Source organism: Montipora capricornis, chromosome 4 (genome assembly GCF_036669925.1).
Source record: "Montipora capricornis isolate CH-2021 chromosome 4, ASM3666992v2, whole genome shotgun sequence".
In the NCBI taxonomy this organism is placed as follows: domain Eukaryota; kingdom Metazoa; phylum Cnidaria; class Anthozoa; order Scleractinia; family Acroporidae; genus Montipora; species Montipora capricornis.
This window is the reverse complement of record NC_090886.1, coordinates 50,871,930-50,896,929: the sequence shown is the minus strand read 5'-3', so window position 1 is coordinate 50,896,929 and position 25,000 is coordinate 50,871,930. Positions and strand designations below refer to the sequence as shown.

Here is a 25,000-nt window from a genome sequence, read left to right as displayed (position 1 = left end):
TTGTCAACGACAGTGGAGACCCTTGGAGCGAGGTTGGGCTGGCGCAGTGGTGAGGGCTCACGCTTCCCACCAAAGCGGCCCTGCAGGGGCCCGTTTCTCAAAAAGTTCCGAAACTTTATGGGCCATTTTTGGGTGTCACAATTCCCTTTGTATCTCAAGAGCGAAAATAATTTAAGTCGTCAAACTTCACAGTGATTTTTCTTTTTGTTACCTTTAAAACGTGTTAAAAGATCGGCTTTCCAAAACAAGTGGTTGGCAGTTTCACAAAGGACTTTTCGGGCCCATTCCACTTTTCATATGCCTGTCAACATTTCGAAAGTTACAGTTTCAAAGACCTTTAAATCGTAACTTTCTTTCGTAACCTTCTTTGAGTCGTAACTTTCTACACTACATTCAAATTTAGTATAATTACATAGGTGATTATTGAAAATTCTCTGCGCTGATTGGTTGTCGATGAGGTGATTATTACGTTATCATCACCTTAGCGGTTTTTCAAAATGGCCGAAAGCCGTTTTGTCGAGATGACAGGCGAAGAAATTAATGGCCTATTTTTCAAATAATCACCTATGTAAAGCCTGGTTTCCATATGATCTGCAACGGTCTGCGACGATTGGAAGCTGTCTGCGTTGGTCTTATCGCAGACGATCGTAAACACCGCAGGTAAATGTTTTCATTTAAATCTGAAGCGACCGCAGACAAGCGTACCACTATTCCTCTGCGAAGCGAGGAGAAAAAGGCGCGCACTTACTTCAAGTCTGATTGGACGTGTTTCAAGGCGAACAATAGTGTGTCGCCGATAGGACACAGATCATCTCAGACACACGTTTCCATTGAAAATTGTCTTAGTCGGAAGCGTCGTAATGTTCGGGAAAGTAGAACTAGATTCAACTTTCCCGATCATCCAACCGTGTGCCGTAACCTGTCTTATTTGGATAATTGGACTTCAACTCAGTTCAACGGTTCAATGGAACACTGGGCTTCAGTGTTGCACGGAAATGTCACTTGCAGTTTCAATTTCCCAGGGCTCTTCTGACCCATCGTTGAACTTCAAGGATGGGTCGATTTCTTCATGTTAAGTTAACGAAACATTGCAAAAATTGAGACCAAATTTGACTATTGGGGTGCACTTTCAGCAAAGAAAACACTGAGACACGATGTATGGCGTAGAAATCTTCTTAGTACTGTGACAAATGTGAACGCAATTTCTAGTCCTTGAAAACTCCTTTAATACTCCTGGAATTTTGTAAACAAAATCCAGCCGCAGGAGCCTTGTTGAAGTGTAGATTGCTACAGTAAGCGATAGGTCTTCGGCATGATTTGCTATATCTCCTATAGGCAGATTGCATTTTGCATGTTATGTTTTTTACAACATTTTTGGAAATGCTCTCGATATCCAGGCAACAAACTCGAATTTTAAACATATGCTGCTTTCACCTGGCCCAACGTCAAACAAACTGGTTGATCCATTGATTCATAAAATACGCTGAGAAGGGCCTTTTCTAAATAACTGACTGGAAAGAAAAATTGAGCCATGACAAAAATTTTCCAATCCTTAAAGAGCATCACAATAAATTTCGATTTATTTTATGTCCCTTTTATTCTCAAATGTGTCAGTTTCCCCAGGCGGTGTCAACTGTAATTAAATGATCTGTCGGATATGTTTGGAAGTAGACAACCTAATTGTTAGGTTGTAACAATTAGATGGGACCTGTGACGTATGGTTAACCACAAGTAAGCTCAACAAGTGTACAACTCAGTGATGCAAAAGCCTCAAGGTGAATTGTCAAAATTGGTCACGGGTCACGGGCGCCCCTCCCCCCAGACCCCGCTCGATTTTCTTCGATGGGTCTCGTTCCCTCGCCTCCACTATCTGAGAGCCTGGAACAGGCTAGGGTCACGTAGTCAGGAGGAGAGAACTGTTACAATATAGCGCTTTTTCTTAGACTCACACTTTTCTCTTCAAAATGTTGGTGAAAAGAGTGTGCACAGACGGCCCCCTGATATATAGATTTAGCCAAGCCTAAAGGCGGAGCTATAAACCCTAACCCTGGCTTGAGCCTGCTATCCAATCGAAAACCAGAACCTGGTCAGCTGTCAACTTAAAAAATACATCTAACCCCGAAGGGCTTTAAATTTGAGCCCGTGATATGGTCACGTGATACTGGCCAGGGGATATTTTGTTTGGCAGGTGTCAATTAACTGTGACACACCGATCTCTTTCCCCCACCTCCCGAGATAGGACGCAACTCTTTACAACCTCTAATTTCATTGGATCCCTTTAGGACGCAGCTCTATTGTTTTTATCTTTAGGATCCATTGTTTCTTTTGTATCGTTCTTTGTGTCCATTGTTTTCTGAACCAATCCCGAGAGCCGTTGTAATAGCTACGTATAGTGAGGTACGAATTTAACAGTTAAAAAAAAAATGTTTGCCCAAGTTCGTCGCACGGACGAATTATGCGTCTCTAGTATAAAAACAGCCAATACCGTAAAGGATAATTGCGGTCACAGGATGAGTATGCTCTCTGCCCAGAGGGTCCGTTTGATTGGTTTTGGTCTGGGAATTTGATTTATTCCCACGGGGAACAACCGATGACATATTCACATGATTGGTTAGACCGATTTTGAGTCATTACAATGATATGTTACAAGGCTTTCATCGGGAATCGTTATTAGCAATTGGCCTTTGTTCTCATTGACAGCGGACCGATTCCCGATGCGCAATTTTATTATGGAAAATCAATTACACGCAAGGTAAGAAATTGACTGGTCTTTCATATGCTGGATCCGAAATAATCAATGTCCATAAAACAAAAGAACAAAGCAAACATAAAAAAAAAGCCTAACGGGAATAACAATTGTTCTTTTGTCCTCCGCCATTTTAGTCCGCACGGTATACGAAACTCTACCCAAAAAATTGCTTTCCCTGGCCAGTGACACAACTATTTCCCCATGGGGAAACTGATCTGTGAAACAGCACCAATTTTTTTCGGTTATCTTTTTGTTTTCCTTATAATAAACGATTTGCTTTGATAAGGACTTGAGCTCTTCCGCGCCGAACAATTCGAGTTAGAAGACTGTTCGGCACGCTTTTCTACACGCAGAAAGTTTTGAAAAACTGTACTTCCCATTCTTATTTTTTTACCTTTATTCGGCGGATAATTTAGCCTTTCTGACAAATAGTCATTAAGGGTCCAACTCCTAATTTTTTCGACTTTAGCCAGCGAATTCGCAAGGGGATAATTTTTCATCCCAATTTGCGACAGGAAATTGTATGCAAATGTTGTTTAATCATGGATCGATATGTGCATATTCCAATGTCAAAGTTTGTAAAGGGAGGAAACTGGTTTATAATTGTTGGTACTCGAGATCCGCCTTGAGTTGTTTTTAATGATGTGACAACGCAGATTGAAGCTAAAAATGAAAATAACGGAATATTAAGTATCATCGACGAAGAAATGGAACCCGCTGCAGATGATGGTAGGTGAATTAAGATATAGCCATTTGTATCGTTTTATAATTACATTTCGCGCTACCGGTTCCCACCGTAAAGTTATCCGCTACCTTAAATCTATTTCGATCAGCAATAAATAAGGCACCGAGTGGTAAATGATATTTTTGGGCGAAGCTCAAAGTACTCAATAAAAGGGGTCATAAAACACAAAGTAGAATATTTTCTGGCTTACAGCTTTTCAGAAAGGGTCATGCTTACCCAGCTGTTCCTTCATGCCATGTAAATTTTCCAAGTGAAAAGGTTATCATCTACTAGACCGGAGCAAAATGTCCTGTGTATTTGATTAATTTCCTGTAAAATAAACTGTGAAAATTCACAAAATATATTCCGGTACGGTGTAATCGTTACAACTAGGTTCGTATGTTGATCCTGTTACAAACTCTTGTAAAGAAAACAGGTTTGGAAACTCACTGACTGTTAATGCCTCATTTAATTAAGCTAAAGCCAAGCGATTTCCTTGATCCAGTCTAACTCATATTTCAGTTCATACACAAAGTTCCTCTTGAAGTGAGTTAGGACTATTTGTATATACAGCCACAGGGACGGCCACTTGACAAACTCAAATACCTCTTTCAAGACGATTTGCTGGCTTTTAAGGCTCAAAAGGAAGACGTGTCAACAGTGTACTTGAACTAAACAGCAAGTAGGGTTCAGTGGTATTCCAGAGTATAATCCGGAATGATCGATCTTCAGGATACCCTGGAAAACATCGAGCGATGACGGAGTAGGTTTAGAGCGCCTAAGCACTTTTCACGAGTTTGTGTTTACGATGAAAAGTTGCTCGGTTGCTTGCATATAATTTACATCGCTCGCTAACTTTTACTCTTTCATGATATAAATTGAACTGAAAAAAAAAATCGGTTTGTAAGACATTTACATTTGTTTTGTGTTATATCAAATTAAAACACCTTACTCAACTTTTTAAAACTAGACTAATGAGGTTAAAGCAATGGATCGGCATGCTTCCACCAGCGACTCTGTTGCTTAGAAATGTTGCCTAACACTGTTTACGTTTCCCTAATATCTCAATAATGTCTGTTTAAGACGACCAAAGTGGCAAGCAAGAAAAAACAAACACTTTAAAAGGTCTCCTGAATCGTCAGTTGTCGGCGAGTTTGAAGGAAAGAGCTCTTGAAAAAATGAGAGCGAAATTGGATCGAACGGGGGGACAAGTTTATCAAGCGTTGAATATAGAGGAGGAAGAGGATGACGATGAAAGTGACCGTTTGGAAGAAGCTGAAAACACAACGGAATTTCAAAGGCCGCGAAGAAGGAACAGCCAAACGCAATCGTTGTCCACAAGAATAGAGAAGCTAAGAAACAGCAGGTACAATTCAATCTTTTCAAAGAGAGAAAGAGAGGACGAGGTAAAAGAACGGACCCCCCCTTGCATGAGCCTCTTCCAATTATACATTATATATATATATATATATATATATATTTTTTAATCCAATTTTAGCTTCACAGCTATTTTTAGAGACGCACCTGATTGGCCAGTTGTAATGACGAAATTAAATTTGAAATATTCGCGGCATGCATTGGGAACGAAAACTTAAAATAGCTTTGCGAAACTAAAAAGAGATTAAAAAAAAAACTATTATGGGGCATGAAGATCAGTCCTCTTACTTCATCCTCTCTTGAGTCCCTCTATGAAAACATGGACACTTAACAAACGAAGACAAGGAGGAAAAACTATAAAAACGCCACCTTTGTTCCCTATATGGGTTTTTAACGGCGGAAATTGTCTCAGTAAAAAATACCACCCGCACCCCACCCACTTCGAGCCCCTTGACGGTTTTAATCTGCTGCAAAACAGAAATACGAGTTTGTCAAGTTGAAGGTTTGGGAAATAAGTGAACAGTTACCGGTAATTAAAGCCAAAATTTTTGCAATAGTAATGATTTACATCTAATTACACCTCCTTTTGTTATGGGCAAAAGGGAAACGAATTGAAATCAGCAAAAACTTGCAGAATAATCGCGAAATTCTTGTGATTACGCAAAGTTATATTTTGAAGAGACGTTTACTTCGCAGAAGAGGGCGTCGATTCTTAACCCAGCTCCCTCTTGAGAGTGAAATCTTCATATTTAACTCCGGCTAACGCCAGCTGATGTTACCTGTCAATGGGGATGTCTCCATAACGCGGAAAGGGTCCAATTCTTAGAGCCAACCGAGGCCCCGTTTCTCGAGAGTCCCGAAACTTTTCGGGGTGCCATGATTCCATTTTTATTGTCCTTTGGTAACGTTAATTCAAGGAAGGCAGGATTTCAATATCTTGCTTGCGAAGTTGGTTGTGAACGCATCACAGAACTGCTTTCTGGGTCTTAAGTCATCAAACTCCACAATCATTTTTCGTTTTTTTATCCTGAAAACATGTTAAAAGATCAGCCTGCGGTAAATTTCTGAAAATAAGCCCCTCCGTGTATAAGCCCCCCAAACTCGCAACGTAAAAAACCCTTTGTTAAACCGCCCCTCCGAATATAAGTCCCCCGGAGGGAGGGTATACGTGGAAATTGCCCTCAAATACAAAATGAAACAAAGCAAAAACGGCACGGTGACACATAATATTTTAAATGTTGTAAGGCAAATTTCCCTCCGTATATAAACCCCTCCCGAATATTGGCCCCTCCAATAGGGTATTTAAAATATATCAGCCCCAGGGCTCATTTTCGGAAAAAAAGAGAATGGCAGACGCGTGAATGACTCTTCGTGTCCGAAAAGTCTTAGGAACTATCGATAATTAAACGGGCCGCGGAGCCTTATCGCTTGCACGCGAAAAAAAGGGTTCTGACTGTTAAAGCAGTTGGTATATTTGAATACTGACAGAAGCTATTTATACGGTTTATCTCCCCAACGGGTGTGAATTTTAATTTCAGGAGTTCAACACAACCTCCTCGTGCTCTCTCTTCATTCACAGCTTTGAAGTTATCTATCGCAATGGTGAGACCTTTATATACACACCACTGGTTTAAACTTAAATTGTTTTGCTTATGGAGCATTTTAATTTTTCGTCATCGGAGCCTTTTTTTCCCTTTGAACTATTCTGAAATTGAACTGTATTTTTATGCAAGAAAATTCTTTTGTTTTGATCGCTTATTGTGTAAACCTATCATATTTAACAATTATTCGCCGAAGGCGAAGTGAATATTGGTGAATATTTACCGAGACGTAGTCGAACTAAATATTCCCCAATATTCTGAATATTTACTGAGCCTGAGGCAAATAATTGTTTTAGTGTAATTTTCAGCGGTGAATATCAAGAAAGTGCAAAACAACGTGCTAAAACACGATAAAAGGGCACGAAAAGTGCTTGATTAGCTTAGCAGCCGAGCCTCCAAAATGTTATATCCACCGGGTAGCGCGGTGAATATGACACTAAATTCTTATATTCACCGCTGAAAACTATTATAACTAAAAACTATTATATATAACTAAAAACTATTATAATTCTATAAAACTTTAATTCTCGGATATTGCATTTCTAACATGCTGATTGGCCAACTCAGTCTCGCAATTATTCCATGAGCGCGCGTTCGATATAAGATGGTAAATGGATACTTGACAACTTTTCACCGAACACTTGACGCAATGAGTTTCTGTATTGGGTCAGACAGTATAGGAGTTGATAACTGAGACTGAGTGTTGCCGCGTGTATAATAATAGGGAGTTTAAGAAACAACGACGGGTACGACGACGGCTACGCCACAAAACAATAATATCATTGGTTAAAAGGGCATAAATAATCGTGCTGCACGTGCAGCACGGATTTTAGCAAGTAGCTTTGCTGTCCTCTGCATAACGACGACGTGAATCACCAAATTTGAGGTTTTGACGGCAACATAAGCATGCAACAGAGAATCTTTCATTCTCTGTTTTCACTCTGAAACCGCTCGTACCAATTAATTTTTAGGATACTTCGCCCATATTGTAGGACGGGATAAGAAGACTAAGTCTTCCCGAAAGACTTATGATAGAGCCAAGTTATATTTTGAGGTGATTTTTTCGTTGACCGTCGTCGTCGTCGTAGATCTTAAAGTCCCTATTAATAGCACTTTCGATTTCAGGAGTGTAAAAACCGCTACAGTGAAGTAAAGGAATTCCTAAACTCGTACGAGTTATGGAGACAGCACTTCAAGGAAATTGAAGGTGGGTAACGTTGACCTTTCAAAGTGACGAGACTTTAACTTCGTGTTATATTTCAAAATTGGGCGTGCATCCAATTATTTACATTTGTGGACATTAGTGGAGACATTGGAGGACTCGTTGATTTAAACTTTGTTCGGTTGATTCCATTACGTACGTACCTCATAATCGCTCTCAATAATACTTTAGAGGGAAGGAGGGTTTAAGTTCCAGTGATTTGGATTACAGTCTTGAATAAATGAGCGCGAGAAATTTATTTCAAAGACCAGAAAAATTTAGCGAGCAGCAAGGCCGAGTGCGTGTCCCGCAATCACGCAATTATTTCGTTATCCAGAACTTTTATTCTCTTAGCTATCCTGGAGTTTCTTTGATCATTGATCAGTCAGAATGCTTTTGCTACCTCATTTCATACCTCTTTTCTGCGCCTGAAAATAGCCAATCGGAATGGTGAATTTCTTCATGTATGTTATGGAGGTGAAAAGATCTAAAAATAGCCAATCGGAATGGTGAATTTCTTCATGTATGTTATGGAGGTGAAAAGACCTGAAAATAACTCAATGTTAATTTGATGAAAGGGAATATTACCACTGATCCCTTAAGGCGCCCGTAAACGAGGAAACATTGTCGCCGAAACCTTGTTTCCCGAAATGTTACCTCGGTGCGCAAACGAGTAAAGCATTTGCTGAGCAAGCAAAATGTTTCGGAACAAATTCAGCAACATTCTTGCGTCCCGAAAAGCAAACTTTGCTTCCGCAACGAATGTTTCCAGGGGCCGAAAGCGGGGAAACATTATTTGCTTCTGCAACAATGTTTTCTCGTTTGCGAGCGCCTTTACTCTCAGTAGGCAATCTTTGCTTTGAACTATAATGTCTTCTAAATACGATCTCCTTTCCTCTCGTCTTGGCTTAAAGCTCTTCTCCAGCAGTATTTTTGCGATTTCCTCACAGGATCGTTCGGGAATGGTGTTCTTTCCTATTTCACATTCCTCAAGTGGCTTCTCCTACTGAACGTCTACATCTTCATCCTAATCCTTTGTTTCGTCATCATTCCTCAATCATTGAGCACAGGCGAAGAGCTTCCACTAGAGTCGCGACAAAATGCATCAGCCAAAAGGGAAATCATAAACGCAACCAGACCGTCTCAGTTTGAGTTGAGTAACTTTGAAAGCGCTAAAACAAGACAACGGAGAGAGATCGAGTCTAATGAGACGGTACCTTGGAAAGTCATAAAGAAATGCGATTTGGAAAAGCCAGACGAGGATCAGTACACAGAGAAACCTATTACACAACTGGTGATGGACTTTATATCGGGTGTTGTAAGTACATGAAAGTAACGTGAGCCTTACAGCTGAGTTAATTGTTTTCAACATTCAACTGAGTACAGTAAAAGCTAACACAAAGCAATTACTTTTAACCAATCACAGCAAATACCGAAAACTAAATGGGCTAATCAAAACGCAATCAAATCACAATTGCATGGTTCAGTTGCACTTACTTCTAATTAATTGACCAATAACGAAGCGCAAGACTTTCATTCCAATTACCTCCCGCTGTAATGCAAACCTAAAACAAGACGCCTACAAGGGCGTATCCGTGGAATGCGCAAACAGTTAACACAAATTGTCCAGTTACAGTGAACTTCAAGTACAGGTAGACTTCGGAAAATGGCGAAAGATTACTAGAAAGATACATCTGTAATATAACTTAAAGTTTTTTGTTGTAAAAACTCATTACTAATGTTACTAAATTTGCAAATGCAAACAACGAAGCCCTATTAGCAGGTTATCAGGATACGGGATCTTTTGTTTATTTATTTTTTGGAAGGAGACTTAATTCAAATCCTACAGTTTTACTTGCTTCGTTAACTCCTTTCATCCAAAAATTACAGGATCAGCCTTAAATCATCCGAAAAACTTATTACAAATCACAGTTCAACAACTTATCATCCTGGGCCAGTTGTTCAGAAACTGGGTTTTAAAACGAGTTTTATCCTCTACTCCCAAATGCTGTTCAAGGCTGATATTCAGAAAAACTTTACATTAGAAGAAGTCAATCTTGAAAAACAAAAATAAGCAAAGGAAACTGTGACCAAAAAGTTGAAAACATGAAACAAAAGTTTACGCTAATCCTGGATTAAGGTAATTGGCTTTCGAACAACCGGGCCCTGTAATCGACGTCTGGTTCTGTAATCCTGGTTTAGTTCCTTGCAAACTGTACAAATTTGCCGTGGCGAAGACAAGAAGACAACATCCGTGCTCTATTTCTCTCAATGCTCAAAAATTCCGTAATTGCGTGCTGTATAGTCCAGTCCAAAGTTCTAATTTTACAATTCCATAATCTTGATTTCAGTAACTTGGTACCAAACGTTCCACAATAACTTGAAATCTCGTTAAGAAAAATCCTTAAATCCAGTAGTCCAGTCCGGATTGAGATCGCCAAAACTCTCTCTATCATCGATTCAAAATTCAACAAAAGCTACAAGTAGTAAATAGTTATCAGAAACTACAACAGTTCGTCCTGATTCTACACTCGAGCTGAACAAAAAACCTAAAAAACCCTTGTCATCGTTTTCGAGAGAACAGACAAACAGCCGAAACTGTTCTGTGCCTGCCCCTTACGGCACTGAAAAAGTACCGTACGTTGTACAATAGTACTTGACCGTAGCCCTTGGCCAAGAAACTAATCTTAGCCAAAAGCCCGAGAAGCGATCAGGATACGGGATAATTAGGTAAAAAAACTGTGGGGATACGGGATTTTTAGTCTGGAGGTGGGGGATGGGGGGTAGAATTGAGGAGATACGGGATATGTTTTAAAGTAAGAACGCATTTTCCATAACTGTCAACTGAGCGGCGTTTTATTTTTTCCAGGAGATTCAAGTCCTTGCACAATATGTAGCTCTAATAGTACACGACATTGTTTGGTATCGTAAGTCATTACGGTGCCATGGTAGACATCTTTGCTATATACCCTCTAAGAAGACATGTGGTTCAGTAAAATACTAAGCCCAGAACGATTGAAGAAAATAACAGGAAATCGAGAAACATTTGGCTTCAAAGCCGATATGTTGATCATTTACAAGTTCTTTTTCACCACAAGCTTAAGCGTGTACTCTGAGCTCCTGACACCTTTCCAAGACCAATGTTACTAAAGTTTTTTTTTCCCTTTCCAGCGGGGTTAGTATTTGGATGGGGGACGTTAAAATATGCGACTTTTGCTGTCAGGAACATACGCCCAAAAATTCTATTTTAACGCTCAAAAATGCGAACAAAGCAAGGTACAGATTTTGCTAGCCTGCTTTATGCAAAACAAATATTGACGAAAAAGTAAATAAATATTAATACGTAGTTTTTAAGGAGAGCAGAAGGAACTTTTAGGAAGTGTCGATCGAGAATAAAACAATTTGCCATCAGCGAAAAACATTTCGGGAGATTTTTGTTACGTTCCATCAGAGTTCAATTTTTCTATCGTACTTTTGGTCATACAAGTAAAATCGCAAAATCGGAAGTGACATCGATTTTAGCGGCCGCCTGTGATCAAGTTATACCTTGCGTGTTTACTGACAACTCACGAAACAAAGGATACATCTGTGACAAAATGACGGCATAACACCTGGTTTTTGTTAGTGCGTTTTTTGTTCTTTCAAGTGTTATAAAGTTCGACAAGATCTATGTGCGAATTTAACATAAAGATCACCATTGTTGATGCTAGTCCAAGTGTCAGCTGAAGTTAAGCTCCTCCGAATGAGGTTAGTACTTGGATGGGGGACGGCTGCGAAGTCCTCGAGACGGCGATAGCTAATTCGTTTTTTTTTAAACTTGATTTCATTTTTTATCTTGTTTGGCCGTTCAAAGCTATTTTCTTATTTTCTTTCTACGTCAAAACGGCGAACAAACTGGTTCCCAAGAAATATTGGAGTACGTATTCGTTCTATGCAAAATGCTTCTAATGAAGTATTCGTTCTATGCAAAATAATAATGTTCACAGTGGAACACACAAGTACGAAGCAAGATCTAGAAATAACGTAGAAAATTCTCCTTACCTTTAAAGCTTGCCTTTCTCAAAGAAAAAGCATCTATCCACTTTATCGAATAGTTTAATACTGAAACAATCATGGCGGGCGGAAAGATTCTATTGTAAATGTTTGCTTTCACCAAGGTAACGGAAGTGTGTCACGGTGGCCGAGTGGTCTAACGCGCTAGCAGAGAAAAATCGTGATGGCTTGGGAAGTATAGGAGTTCTCCTCGGGGCAGGGAAGTTTGGAAATACCGTAGGGAAAATAAATCAGTCCACCCGATCGGAGATTAATTCAATATCCGTGGGGTATGCACATTTGTGACTACCAACAAAAAAAAGATCCCAGCCCGGTTTTAAGACGTGGATGCCTTCGGCATTCCACGAAACAATTGCTCTGAAAAGACTCCTCGCTATCTTTTGTCAAACGAGTGGGTGAGTGAGGGACTGACTCAGTATGGCTTTTTAAAGAGGGTAGTTTAAAAACTAGCCCAGCGTAATCGGTCAGGCTAGAGATTAAGGCACTTAGATCCCGGCGTAGGGATCCGCCAGTTTTCTCTGCGGCAAATGTGGCCGGCTTGGCAGTGATGTCTGAGGTCACGTTAGTAGTAACGCCCGTAAGTCAAAGGTACTTTGCCGAGTACTGGAACATGTAGATGCAGATGATTGTGTTTAATATCTTTGCCTTTAATTTCCTCCAGGGTTGGATCAACACGACGCTAATGTTCTATGGATCGTACTCCGACAAAGTACTTGTTATCGGCGGGAGAAGAACGTACTACAACATGCCCTTGGCCTACTTCACCGTAGGCTTTCTTTGTTTTCTCGTGATTCTACTTTTAATCTTGTGGAGGTGCGTATACGACAACAAAACCTGGAGGCGGTATGGGCTAGTAGTTAAGGCGCTGGGTCTAAGCGCGTATGTTCATGGCTCAAATCCGACTCTCACGATTGCCTGGATTTATCTTCTTTGATCTCTAATCCCGAGTACAACTTTGGCACGCTTTGCAAGTTTACGGGTTTCCTTCTACTAGATGGTGTACTTAATAATATTCTGTTAAGTTCAAAACTGTTTGCCATGCACCATCTTTCACAACCGTGATCAGAAACGAAAAAATTATTATGGAACGAAATGGCCGGTAGTCAGACTTGTATATGGATTCCACTGGTTCAAATCCCACCCTGGGCCCGCTTCTCAAAGTCTCAAAAACCTTTCAGTTTGTTAAATAACAACCATGATATTCTGAAAAAATGTTTTTCGGAGAAAGAATGAAAAATGCAGGACCGATAAAATTTGCGGCACAGTTAGAAACAAGCCTGGAAAACTTGGCTTGGCTCTCGTGGCTCTCATAGGATGCACACCTTTCCCCCAAGTGGCTTTGCGCTCCGTGGTCTCGAGTTCAATTCCTTTTTGTATTCCTTGTTATAAATGGCTAAATAGTTACATCTTTAGAGTTAGTTTTCGTGACGCCATTAATTTTCTTTTCATTTATCAGTACCGGCCCACAAGGAATTCACGACCGTAAAGCGGCGTGTTCGATTGATGAAGACTTCAAACGTGGTTCCCCATGCAATGGCCCATTTCCGAGTTGCTGCATTTCTCAGAGTCCTGGTGCACAACCATTCAAATGGAAATGAGTTGCGTATTCTTATGCAAATCAAACTTATTTCCCTTTCAGTGGCTGAGCACAAAGACTCAGTTCGAAACCGAGACAAACAGCAACTCGGAAATGGCCTATTTCAACTGATCCCGTTTTTACCAACTGCTGCTTGGGTGGTCTCAAATTCAATTCGGTCTGCCACGCCTCGTGGCCAAGTAGTTGCTATCTGTCAGTTGCGGATTTCAATCACTTTTTGCATTAATAGTTTCGAATTTCTTTAGGGACTGTCTTTGAAATATCTCTATAGCTAAAATCGCTTTCAATTTTAAGCTGCTAGTTTTAAATCCCGCTCTGTATCGCCCCATGTAAGGTAATCCCAGACAGGTTCTGGGTATTACCTATCCTTGATTCTAGATTCCTTCTCGGTGGACTTCAGATTCCTGGCGCGATCAGATTCCTGATTTTGGAGAGATCCCATCAGCTTTTAGGATTGAATTCCAGACTCTGAAGCCCAGGATTCCAGATTTTACATACAAAGATATTCCGGAATCCAGATTTCTTCACATGGGGCGGGGCAATCCGCTATGAATGTTGATATTTACGAAGGTACAGTTATTGATGAGCATCAGTCTATTCACAATTATTAAAAGCAAGTTTTATATGTTTCAGTGCATCGGAAATATTTGAGGAAAACTATGTGAAAGAAGGCAGTAGATACTACCAGACATACTCCAATAAAGTTTTCGGAGGCTGGGACATGTGCATTGAGGATGAATCCGCGGCGCAACTACAGGTTAAGAGAATTGTTAAAGAAATTGAGGTACGTCTGGTTTGAGATCAGCGATAGAACAATGGCACGTATCGTTGATACAAACATTGCCTTGTGTTCGAGATGATGCCATGACCGCATCCAGAAGGCCACATTGAGTAATTTAAAAATATCTCTTCCAAGGAAGTGGTTATTGCAATGTCTCATTCTACTTTTTGGGTATTTTGGGTGTCATCAAATTACATCATTTTGCGTGACATACCCCCTTTAAATTGCGTAGGAAAAGTGGCAAGTTGCAAGGATTTTTTGGAGTTTCGGCAAGAGTGAATTAGATAAGAGTTTTGATCTATCACTTCGCGGCCTTTCCCCAGCCCAGTGACAAATTGATTTATTTTAAGATACACTTTGCGCGCGAAACAAACAAATGGCCGCCAATTTTAACCAATCAGAAGAAGCCATGTCACGCGTGACTGCTTCTGCCATGTTTTTTCAGGGACATGATGACAGATTTTCGCGGGAACGGGTATTCTAAAAATAGACTCGTTTGTGACTGTGCTGGAGAGCCCACCCATGCCATAACAACACTCTTATCAAATTCTCTCTTGGTTTCGGTTAGTGTTTTCTGACTTCAGTTTTATTGAAAAATGGGCATATATTAAGAAGGCCAAGGGCTTGAAATAGCCACTAATTCCTGTTCATTTATCGTCATACCGTGGTTATACTCCATAGTTCTTTTGAACTAGTTTCGAGTATAAAAATGATTCCTTCAGATCTTGAGGTACTGAAAATGCAGTGTTAATTGTTAGACGGGGTAGAGCTTCTTCTCTACTCCGCTCTTCATCGCGCAGAATTTGAAGAGAAACTTGGAGATTCAATAATAGAGCCCAGGGCACTTGGTCAGAACTTTTACAGAAACCCAAGCGCATGTTTAAGGGTCACAGTTGAGAGCGGTACTTGTATGTAATCTAGATGGAGGATTGCGGAAAGAAATTTACCTTTCAGAATCACAGCTCCCACAAAGCAGATCAGTTTTTACCTTAGAACGGGACTATCGTTTACTTGAGAGTTTGATCACTGTCGTTTCAGGCCAATCTCGAAGAGGACTTTAGGCTTGCCAATGAAGCCCAACGAACTCGAAGGGCCATGTACAAGCTCTACGGTACAAGGATCCTTGTGAATCTAATCGTGATCGCCTTGTCATGCCTGTCAGCGTACTTAATTTTCAGCGCTTCTCAATTGTCGATAAAGGTAGGAACAAAAACTGGCAGATCGTGTACGAAGCAAGGAATCGAACATATTTAGCTCTCATTTTTGCGATCGCATGCGTGAAGAGTTCCAGCTGATCTCAACCTTAGTCGAGGGTTTTCTCTTGCTTTTCCGGATTTTCTCCCTCTTCAAAGTCGACTCCCAGATAATAGACCGATTGCATAAAAATGGCCGCCAAAAACGTATTTTTTTGTTTATGTGCTAATTAGACTCACTAGCCTCGCTTGCGTGGACAAAATTCAATAGAAATGTCGTTCGAAAGCGAGCCTAGTAAGTCTAATTAGCACATAAACAAAATAATACATTTTTGGCCGCCATTTATGCAATCGGTCTATTACGTACATCTAGCTGTGGTGCTATGTTCCCAGATCACACACAGATCATAAGGAGACTTTCAGAGGCGTCTTATGTATGCTTTCGGCCCTATCTCGCCGAGTTGCGCACTTCGCAAATCAGTCCAAAACTCTGCAAGAAGAGGTGACGATGAAAGTTAGTTTAAGGTGATTCCCTGGTTTTGCATTGCTCAACCCTACCGCGCATGATTTCTTGCGGCATTTGCGCGCACATTGATAAAATGGCGGATCTTCATTGACGCTAAGCTTAATCCGTTAAGGAATGGATATTTTCTCTTGAACGAGTACGATTTTCCCCATTGTTTATTTCATATTTTTTGCTGAGAACGGTGTATTCATGGAGCAGGAAAAAAATGATAGTTTTTTTTGGCAATTTCATGAAATTGTACGAAAGGAGCCATTTTACTATGGAAAGCCAAACTTTCTTATTTAATCTTTATTCTTAACAGTTTTGGTCTTAAAGTTATGTGGTGTGGTTTTGTCATTTTGTGAAGAGGGTTTTTCATTATGTGACTAATTTTGATGGTTACGTGTTGTGTTTCCATCATGCTGTGTTGAGGTCTTCTTTTGACGTGCTGTGTTTATAATCACATAAAGGGGGAAAATCGACGTCATAAAAGAACCTCACCACATAAAATGTAAACACCACACTTCAGAAGAAGACCTCAACACATCATGATGAAAACGCAACACGTAACATCAAATCCCGTCACATCATGATGGAAACACAACAAGTAATCATCAAACCTCGCCACATAATGACAAAACCTCGAAACATGATGATAAAACCACACCACAAGACAAAACTTCAAGACCAAAAGAATAAAGATTACATAAGAAAGTTATGGCTTTCCCTATATTACGAGCCAAACAGCCCACACTCAAGTTAAAAGCTATTTTGGAGTGTTGAGTACTGGAAAAGGCATTTAGATACATTTTTCAGTTACGTACGTGGGATGACTATAGAATGACACTGCTCTGCGTTGTATCAGGGATTAAATTTATGAAATCAACCTATTTTTGTCCAACATTAGGATGAGCGGCAATTGTCAAAGTTGCGTTAATGGCCGTATTCGTTAGTGTTCGTACGGCGGGTCTAATTTGCAGGTCGCAGGTCGCAGGTTGCAGGTCGCGGGTTGCAGGTCATTGTTTCACCAATACAGAAAGTATCCTAAACATTCATAAAAGCTAACTTTAGGCCTAAAAACTTTTGTTTAGGCCTAATTAGGCCTTAAGTTAGCTTTTAAGAATGTTTAGGATACTTTCTGTATTGGTGAAACAACGACCTGCAACCCGCGACCTGCGACCTGCAAATTAGACCCGCCAATGTTCGTACCATGGAAACCCCTTGTTTATTACATTTTTATCATCTTCTTGACATGTTGAAACAGTATGCGCAGTTTTATCGGAAATTTATGGCAAGTTTTATTTCTAGGGGATCACCTTAACTTGCCGATGCTTCTTACAGAGGGACTCAATCCCTAAGAAGGGAAGTAAAAAGTCATGTTTTAAAGAGGAAACTTAAATTTGGTCTTTTCGTGTAGTTAACAGTCGAGCCTGTGAGCTTCATCTACATTGCGCCCAGAAACAATAAATTTTGTAACCGAGGCTTGATATGAGAGATTTGGGACCGAGTGTGGTAACATGGTTACCGTGTAAGAAGAGCGTATTGTTTCCATGTCGCACGGATATTTTACTCAAATTTGGGAAAGAGTCTAACAAATGAGACCGAGGTTAATATTTTAATTCCTCTTTTGCAGACATCTCAAGGCGAAATCAACGTCAATTCGACAGCAAAAAAAGATTTTATGCATTTTCTCAAAAGCTATGCTTCGCCCATCACTCTTACGGTCTTAGGAGCTGTTGTCCCAAGTTTATTTTACCTTCTTTCACGCCTGGAGGACTGGAACCCAAGAACACAAGTCAACGTGGCCTTAGTAAGGTGACTTTTGCTGAACCATGACTTCTTACCTCATCTTACAATGCTTGTGTCTTAGGCATCAAGTATTACTTATAAGGTAATCTACGATTGGGCATAAAGACCAATTGAAGTGATTATCTTGACGAATTGTAACAGACCCGAGGGAGTCGAATTAGCCAATTGGTCGTATCAGAAGCACATATTAACCTGAAAGCATGTAACTTGCAACTCTTTTCCTTGGAACAAAGCAGGGGATTTTACGACACCAATTTTATGCCCAAATATGGATCGAAGCTGCACGCGCGGGAAATGCACGAGCTACATCCAAATAAGGAAATTTTTAAACTAAAAAAAGCCCAGCTCTGAAGCAGAGTTAAACGCCTCAAGGTCGTGATCTTCTGGTCGCATGTATTCTCTTGAAGGGAATACAGGACAAGAAACACATTAGAGCAAATATCGAGTGGCTTTGGGTTCTGCTTCGTATTTCAAACACATTTGTTGTCGCGTCAGTCCAAATCGCTTTCATAAAAATATGCACCGCGCGGGGTTCCGTCTTCCTGAATGACAGTGACGCCCACAATGACAGATGACTGAATGTTCTTTATTGACCACCTTTGCCTTGTTCCCAAAATTTGAAGCCCCATCGATAACTTAATTTGTTAAGCAAATGGTTAAATCTATACAGCAGCTTTTAGTTGTCAGTGAGTTGTTGGAGTAGTCACGAGATTGTTTTCTGGCAATTTTTAGAACAGTGCTTTTGAAGTTGGCTTCCGTTGCTGTTTTGCTGGTATCGTTGTACAACAAAATAAATAAGGCGTGTATGTTGGTAAGATCAAAACAATCTTTCTAGTCATTTTCTTCATTTATCTGCCATATAAGTCGCCTAGAGTTTGTCCATCTCACCTTATGGATTTTGTATTCTCTCTTAGTGTTGGGAGAATGTAATTGGTGCAGAAATGTACAAGTTGATATGGACAGAGTTCTTCGTAACCCTAATTGTTATCATATTTGTACAAACTCCTCGGAGGTGAGGACTGGATTATTTATCGTTCATATAATTAAACAGTTAAAGCCCTGACACTTTGCTGTGAATGTTCATAACTTGCTTTAGAATCTCCAATCACTTTTCTGGCCCTGGCACCGTCTCCGTATCGCTGTTTGTTGATCGTCCCCCGAGTGTAAGCAGCAGTGCTTATCAGCTCATGGAATCTATCTGAGCTTTAACCCTAGACGTGGAAACTGGTTCACTTGAGGAGAGAGAAAAACTCTTACCAGGGTAGGAATCGAGAAACGCCTTGCTCCCGTCTGGCCCCGTCTGTGACATATACGGGAATTTAAGCAAAGACGACGGCCACGGCAACGAAAACGTCACTGCAAAATATAACTTAGCGCTATCGAAAGTATTTTGCAATTATTCCGTCTTGTTCAGGTTGTAAAATACGGGCGAACTATCCTTTAACTGGTGGGATACGAACGGTTCTAAAGTAAAAATAGATTTTGAATGGTTCTTCGTTATATGCTCACGTTGTCTCAAAACCTAAAATTTGGTGATTTCACGTTGTTTCGTGGAGTACGGCAGACAAATGCACGTGCAGCATGATTATTTTTCCTTTTTCAACCAATCATATTCTTGCTTTTTGACGTTTTCGTTGCCGTAGCCGACGCCTTTGCTTAAATTCGCTATTCTTGGTTTGTATCCACGTGATGAGACGGCTATGTTAGTGTACAAAACAATAGAAAATACAAGTTTTGCAGAATAATAGAGTCAAATTCCCAAAAGACATTCGGGGTAAAGACTTGTTTCCATATCTCAAAGCGCCCTTGGACGTGAGGTGCCTGGGAAAGAAATTAAATCCCTGGAATCGGTCAGTGTTGAAAAAGCCCAAACCCTTTAGAAATGCTAACAGTTAAGCCTAAATATTGTTTTAGGCCTAATTAGGCCGAAGGGTAGCATTTCTAAGGGGTTTGGGCTTTTTCAACACTGACCGATTCCAGTGATTTAATTTCATTCTCAGGCACCTCACGTCCAAGGGCACTTTGAGATATGGAAACAAGTCTTTACCCTATTTTACTGCATTGTTCTGTTCACCAACATGGCCGCCGTGACGTCAGATCCAAAGCCATCAATAGTCGGAAGAGGAACGGTGATCCTATCCGGAGGTCGTTGGTCAGAGTATTTTGTCTTTCCTTCAGTGGCCCATTTCCGTGTCTAAGGCCAACGCTCAGATAGATTCATTAGGTTAATGGGCACTACTTATTAAATTCTCATAATCAATTCTGTCGATCGATTCATATGGTGCCCGTGACCAGCTTAGTGGAGTTTTTCTCTGTCCTTGTGTGGGCCCATTTCCATCAGTGGGGCTAACGCTCACATGTTCATGTGGGGTAGATACTTAGCACTTCACATTACACTCCAAAATCGTAATCCCTCCTTAGTGGGTTATTTGTCGAGATTCAATGAATTCGAACAAAAACCGAGCGTGAAGCGACTCCGACACTTTCGTTGTGGGTCTTGGAGTTAAAGTGCATGTTCACTTCCATACAATTAACTTTTTGCCTTAATCTCTGTCACTGCTGCAGAATGCGAAAGCTCCACTTCCTGTTTCGGCTTGTTTTTACTTACGTTTCCTTGTCTTTTGTTCATTCTTTAAAGGTATTTTGCTGATCACGTGACCATAGGGAAGAAACTGATTGGTCGACCTCCTTTCAGTATCCCAGATAACGTCCTTGCGCTTGTCTATGCGCAGTCCTTAATATGGTGATTTGAATTTTTATTTTTCTGTTTGAAAGCACGCATTGGTGTTCATTTTTAATCCACTTGTTAGATTCAGCACGAAGATTTTATGGAGCTTAAGCAACGACAACGGCGACGGCAACGGGAACGTCATCTCAAAATATAAATTCGCGATATTTTAATCGCTTCGTGATTATTTCAACCTTTTTAATATGACAAGGGTGTGGTAGTTTCTCAAGAATGATACTGGTCAGAACGGCGCTTAATTTAGGGGAGCAAATGAAAATTTATCTTCAAGTGCTGAAGTCCTTGATAAAGCCTCAAATTTGGCTATTTCACGTTAATAGGGAGCTTTAGCAACGACGACGGGAACTGCAACGAGAACCTCATGTAAAAATATAAATTCACGTTATTGCGATCACTTCGCGACTATTCCAAGCTTTTAATGTGACAAAGGTGTAGCAGTCCCTCAGGAATGAAACCGTTCCGAGAGGCGCTTAATTCAGGGGAGAAAAATGAAAATTTGGGCGTTTTCCATGTACAAAAAATTTCCATCGGGTGAAAAACTATTAATTCAGTATAATAATAAGATTTTGTGTTTAGTGATGGGTCGGTAAATACTTATTTTTTGTGATTTTAATTGTCTCTGTCACTTTGATTCAGTTAGAAACAAAACCCAAAGAATTATGAGACGCCTTAATTAATTATTGATTGTCGAGGTGTCTTAGAGTTCCAAAGTGATTTTCTACCTTTTTTTATTTCACCACTCCCTCTATTTTTAAAATAAACTATCATCGGCTTTTACGTGGTTCCAGTTTATATTCTTGCGACACAATGATCTGTATTCCTCTTCCCTCTTTCATTTTTTAGGATTGGGACATGGTACAGTCCGTTTATACCGCTTATGGCGATCATAAAATTGCCCATCATATTCTACGCTATGAAGGTAAAAGTCAACGCTCTTGTGAATTCGTAACGTGAACTGTGCTTTCAACTGAGCAGAACAGACCTTTCTTCAGATACCTACGGCGACATCTTCAGTTCTGTTGTTACAACATTGAGTTATGTTAGCTTGAAGTGTGGGTTATCGACTAAAGAGGGGGAAATGATCCTCGCACCAATAACCTCTTTGATCCCGGTGCAATGCTCTACCAAGTGAGTTGTAAAGCCACACAGTTAGGAGCAGGTCAATTTGTTGAGCCCATTTGTTCCCGTGAAGAACTCGCAAAGAACTCGAAAAACTTATACTCGCACGTAGCGGGAGATTGAGTCATAAGGTAACTTAAGTAATTTTTTTTCGGACATTGCTTGAAAGGCTCCAGAAACAAAACTAGGTAAAGGGGATTTTTTACTGTTTCCTCTTTTCATTTTTCAGGCCACTGTTCTATACAATTGCAGAAGCCAAGAGAAAGTGTATCTTGCCGGACGCTCGAACTATTTCTTCATGATCCTGTTGCTTGGAACATTCCTACTTTGTCTGACCGCAGTGGTGTATGGGATAACTCAGTGAGCATTGTTTGATACATTATCCGTAAGACCCGGTATTATACTCATGGTGTTCTCTGTTAAGAATAATATTAAAAGGATGGGTATACAGCTTATTCAAACACTTAAAGTGGTACTATGATCAAAAAATCAATTCCTTGTTATAGTCAGATTTTGAAAGTGTTTGTTTAACATTTGCCTGGCAAAGTTTTGAGCTCTCAGTTTTGTCCAAAGGCTGTTTACTTTGAGTGTAAGTTCTGGATTCACAGTCCGCCATTACTCGCGTTCAAAACTGACCGACTGGACCTCAGAGGGTTGGATCTAGGGAAAAGTGACGTCATTCATTCAATAGCTTAAAATTTCAGCGTGTAAACGCAGTTTAATATGTATGCAAAGCACGAGTTTTAATTAAAAATCTGAAAGCCCGAAACTTCCGTGCTATATACTAATTCAGTCACGTACAAACGCGTCACATTCTTGAACTAGTGAGTCTTTGACGTCATTTTCTCCTCGATCCCGCTCTCTGAAGATTTTAAAGTTAGTAATGGCGGACCACTGAATAGGAAAATTCCAGTTAAAATAAACAACTGTCTTTTTGAAATTAAGGCTTAAAACTTGGGTCACTTATTGTTTAGTTAACATAGTTTTGAAATCCAAAGGAAAAAAGAAAATCTGATTTTTTTATTATAGTACCACTTTAAACATGAAGATGGCACGATGTTCTGCACCTCTTCTTAAAAGCAATTTCCATCTTAGTTTTTTCATTGACGATATTCGAGGAGGGAATCAGGGTGGTTTAGTGGTCATCAACCGTGCCTCCCACCTCTGTGACCCAGTTTCAACTCTGGCCTCGGGTCGTATGTGGGTTGAGTTTCAGTCGATCTCAATCTGACTCCGAGGGTTTTTCTCCGGGTTTCCGGTTTTCCTCCCTCCTCAAAATCGACTCCCGGCCTATTCCATCAGGCTGTGGTGCTGTGCTCCGAGGTCATATATGGGTCGTGTTCAGGGGCCGAGCGCCTAGCCGGCAGCACAGCTCCCTCGGCCCGACCTCGTTAAGTTGCGCCCTTAGTAATTCAGTCTCCGACTGCGAGAAAGGGCGATTAGCAGGTCAGATCAGATCAGATCATTCTATCGAAAAATGTTAACGTTCTTTTTGGAGAAATGCCCTAGTCGCTGCAGCAATCAAGATAGTCTTGCAACCATTCGACTCATGGGCAAGTTTGTTGGAGAAATGCTCTCTTTACGGAAACTATTTTTATATACAAAGTAAGCGAGTAGCTCAAGTCAATGTTCGCACTCCTTTACTGACTACTGTTCCAAACTCTACTTGTACAGTCTCTCTACTTGATCGTCATATTAAATGCATTGGGGCCGGAAAACACCAAGTCGTGAAGACAGTGGATCGGGATTTTTTGAAGTTGATTTGGTACTAATTTTCCTAAATGCGAAAAGCCTGTGTTCTTTTTTTGCATTAACTGTAGTAGCAAGGAAATTGAGGAAGCCGTTATATCGCGCAAGTTTCAGTCTGTTCATGATATTTGCGTTTATAATCCATCAAATATTTTCGCCCGCACGCGATTGGTGTCAACGCGTCACGTGACCGAATATTCCCCAACTGAAACTGGGGAATATCCGATGATATTCCCCAATTACCCTAGACTTTTTCTATTTAAACTAATGTCACGAAGGGGAAACGGTTCTCTTTTGTGACTCACGGAAGAAGAAATAAACCTACTGGTCTATAAAGCGGCGGTACCAGAAAACACCAAAAAAAAAATCGATTTTCATGCACTGTAAACGTTTCAGTGATGGTAAGCTGATCGTAAACATTTGGTTTAATTTGTAAGCCCCAGTCTTGTGAAAAAAAAATTGAAGGATAATAAACACAATATCCTCGATTTTACTTTGAAAATATGCTCAGAAATTTGTCCTTGGGCGTTATCTGTCTTAAAAGTACACAATTCATTTGTCGGAACAGATGACGTCCGCGGACAAATATCTGAGCATATTTGGCGCGCCAAATGGACGCTGTTGTTTATGTACGTTTTTTTATCTCTTATTAGAATTCGTCCATCTCGACTGTATGGACCATTTAGGTACGTTCAAGATCCTAGAAATGAAAAAGTTAATAACGTTACTGAAAACATTCTGTAACTTGTAAGAAAGCGTTAAATGTTTTAAACAAGCTAAGTGGCAGAATTCCCCCACAGTATGTACTAAAGACTCCTGCGATAGCTTTGAATCGCTGCTTGATAAGGACACTAGAAACGAATTTCGAAACGTTTGGTCTTGTGCCATATTTTAAGCTACATTGGTAATTCCTCCAAACCAAAGGGGTATCAAACTATGTTTCATTGTCAACCTGCTTGCTGTCTGAACCTTAAATCACGTAACATTGTAACTATTTTAATCTCTTACCATACTTATGCCTAGGTTGATTGGAATCCTTCCTTTTTTCAGAGGCTTAAACAACGTCTACGACATCATTCCATGGGCAGTGTCATTTCTCCCCTCTGTGTTACAAAATGCTTTTGATGTCATCCATTCTCCAGTATTTCTCGTTGTCCTTGGACTTGTCGTTTGGTAAGAATCTACCACACGATCGCGTTCAGTAATTTAATAATTTAAATATACAGTAGAAGCATATTCTCCATAACATAGTTGTTCTGTGATTCAGTAAAGAGAATTACTGCTTCCAACAAGAACTCTTTAACCTTTTGTGGTTAGTTATCATTTTTCTTTTGAAACTTTTGTGTTTTATGAGCATACCAAAATTAATCCTGAAAGAAATAGATGTCGATTAGAGTGTCGTTAAACCAAAACCAAAGTAATTACTTTGGCCAATCAAAAAGGACGGAAACAATCCAGTAAACCAATCAAAACTCGAAGTAATCACACGTAGCCGATAGTTGTTCTGTGATTCAGTAAAGAGAATTACTGCTTCCAACAAGAACTCTTTAACCTTTTGTGGTTAGTTATCATTTTTCTTTTGAAACTTTTGTGTTTTATGAGCATACCAAAATTAATCCTGAAAGAAATAGATGTTGATTAGAGCGGTTTTCAAATGAGTGTCGTAAAACCAAAACCAAAGTAATTACTTTGGCCAATCAAAAAGGACGGAAACAATCCAGTAAATCAATCAAAACTCGAAGTAATCACACGTAGCCGACACAAAGCGCGGGAAAATGTGCACGCGCGAGCCACGA

General features: G+C 40.1%; 1 protein-coding gene across 3 annotated transcripts in view; it reads left to right on the top strand.

The window, feature by feature from the left end:
• Positions 1 to 499: 499 nt before the first annotated feature.
• The window catches only part of LOC138047366 (transmembrane channel-like protein 7), a 26,235-nt gene continuing 1,734 nt past the window's right edge, over positions 500 to 25,000 (top strand). The window contains exons 1-17 of one of the 3 annotated variants that reach the window (XM_068894194.1): positions 500 to 660; positions 2,701 to 2,752; positions 4,557 to 4,839; positions 6,389 to 6,452; positions 7,577 to 7,658; positions 8,603 to 8,970; positions 12,367 to 12,518; positions 13,936 to 14,086; positions 15,122 to 15,283; positions 17,415 to 17,596; positions 18,323 to 18,401; positions 18,505 to 18,602; positions 20,229 to 20,333; positions 21,180 to 21,255; positions 21,685 to 21,815; positions 23,858 to 23,890; positions 24,255 to 24,377. In XM_068894194.1, coding sequence (XP_068750295.1) covers positions 4,652 to 4,839; positions 6,389 to 6,452; positions 7,577 to 7,658; positions 8,603 to 8,970; positions 12,367 to 12,518; positions 13,936 to 14,086; positions 15,122 to 15,283; positions 17,415 to 17,596; positions 18,323 to 18,401; positions 18,505 to 18,602; positions 20,229 to 20,333; positions 21,180 to 21,255; positions 21,685 to 21,815; positions 23,858 to 23,890; positions 24,255 to 24,377 — 1,994 coding nt within the window. In that variant the 5' untranslated portion in view covers positions 500 to 660; positions 2,701 to 2,752; positions 4,557 to 4,651. Of the gene's footprint in view, positions 661 to 2,700; positions 2,753 to 3,320; positions 3,479 to 4,556; positions 4,840 to 6,388; positions 6,453 to 7,576; positions 7,659 to 8,602; positions 8,971 to 12,366; positions 12,519 to 13,935; positions 14,087 to 15,121; positions 15,284 to 17,414; positions 17,597 to 18,322; positions 18,402 to 18,504; positions 18,603 to 20,228; positions 20,334 to 21,179; positions 21,256 to 21,684; positions 21,816 to 23,857; positions 23,891 to 24,254; positions 24,378 to 25,000 lie in introns of those variants that run through there. The other 2 variants (XM_068894195.1, XM_068894192.1) reach the window with 2 other exon arrangements.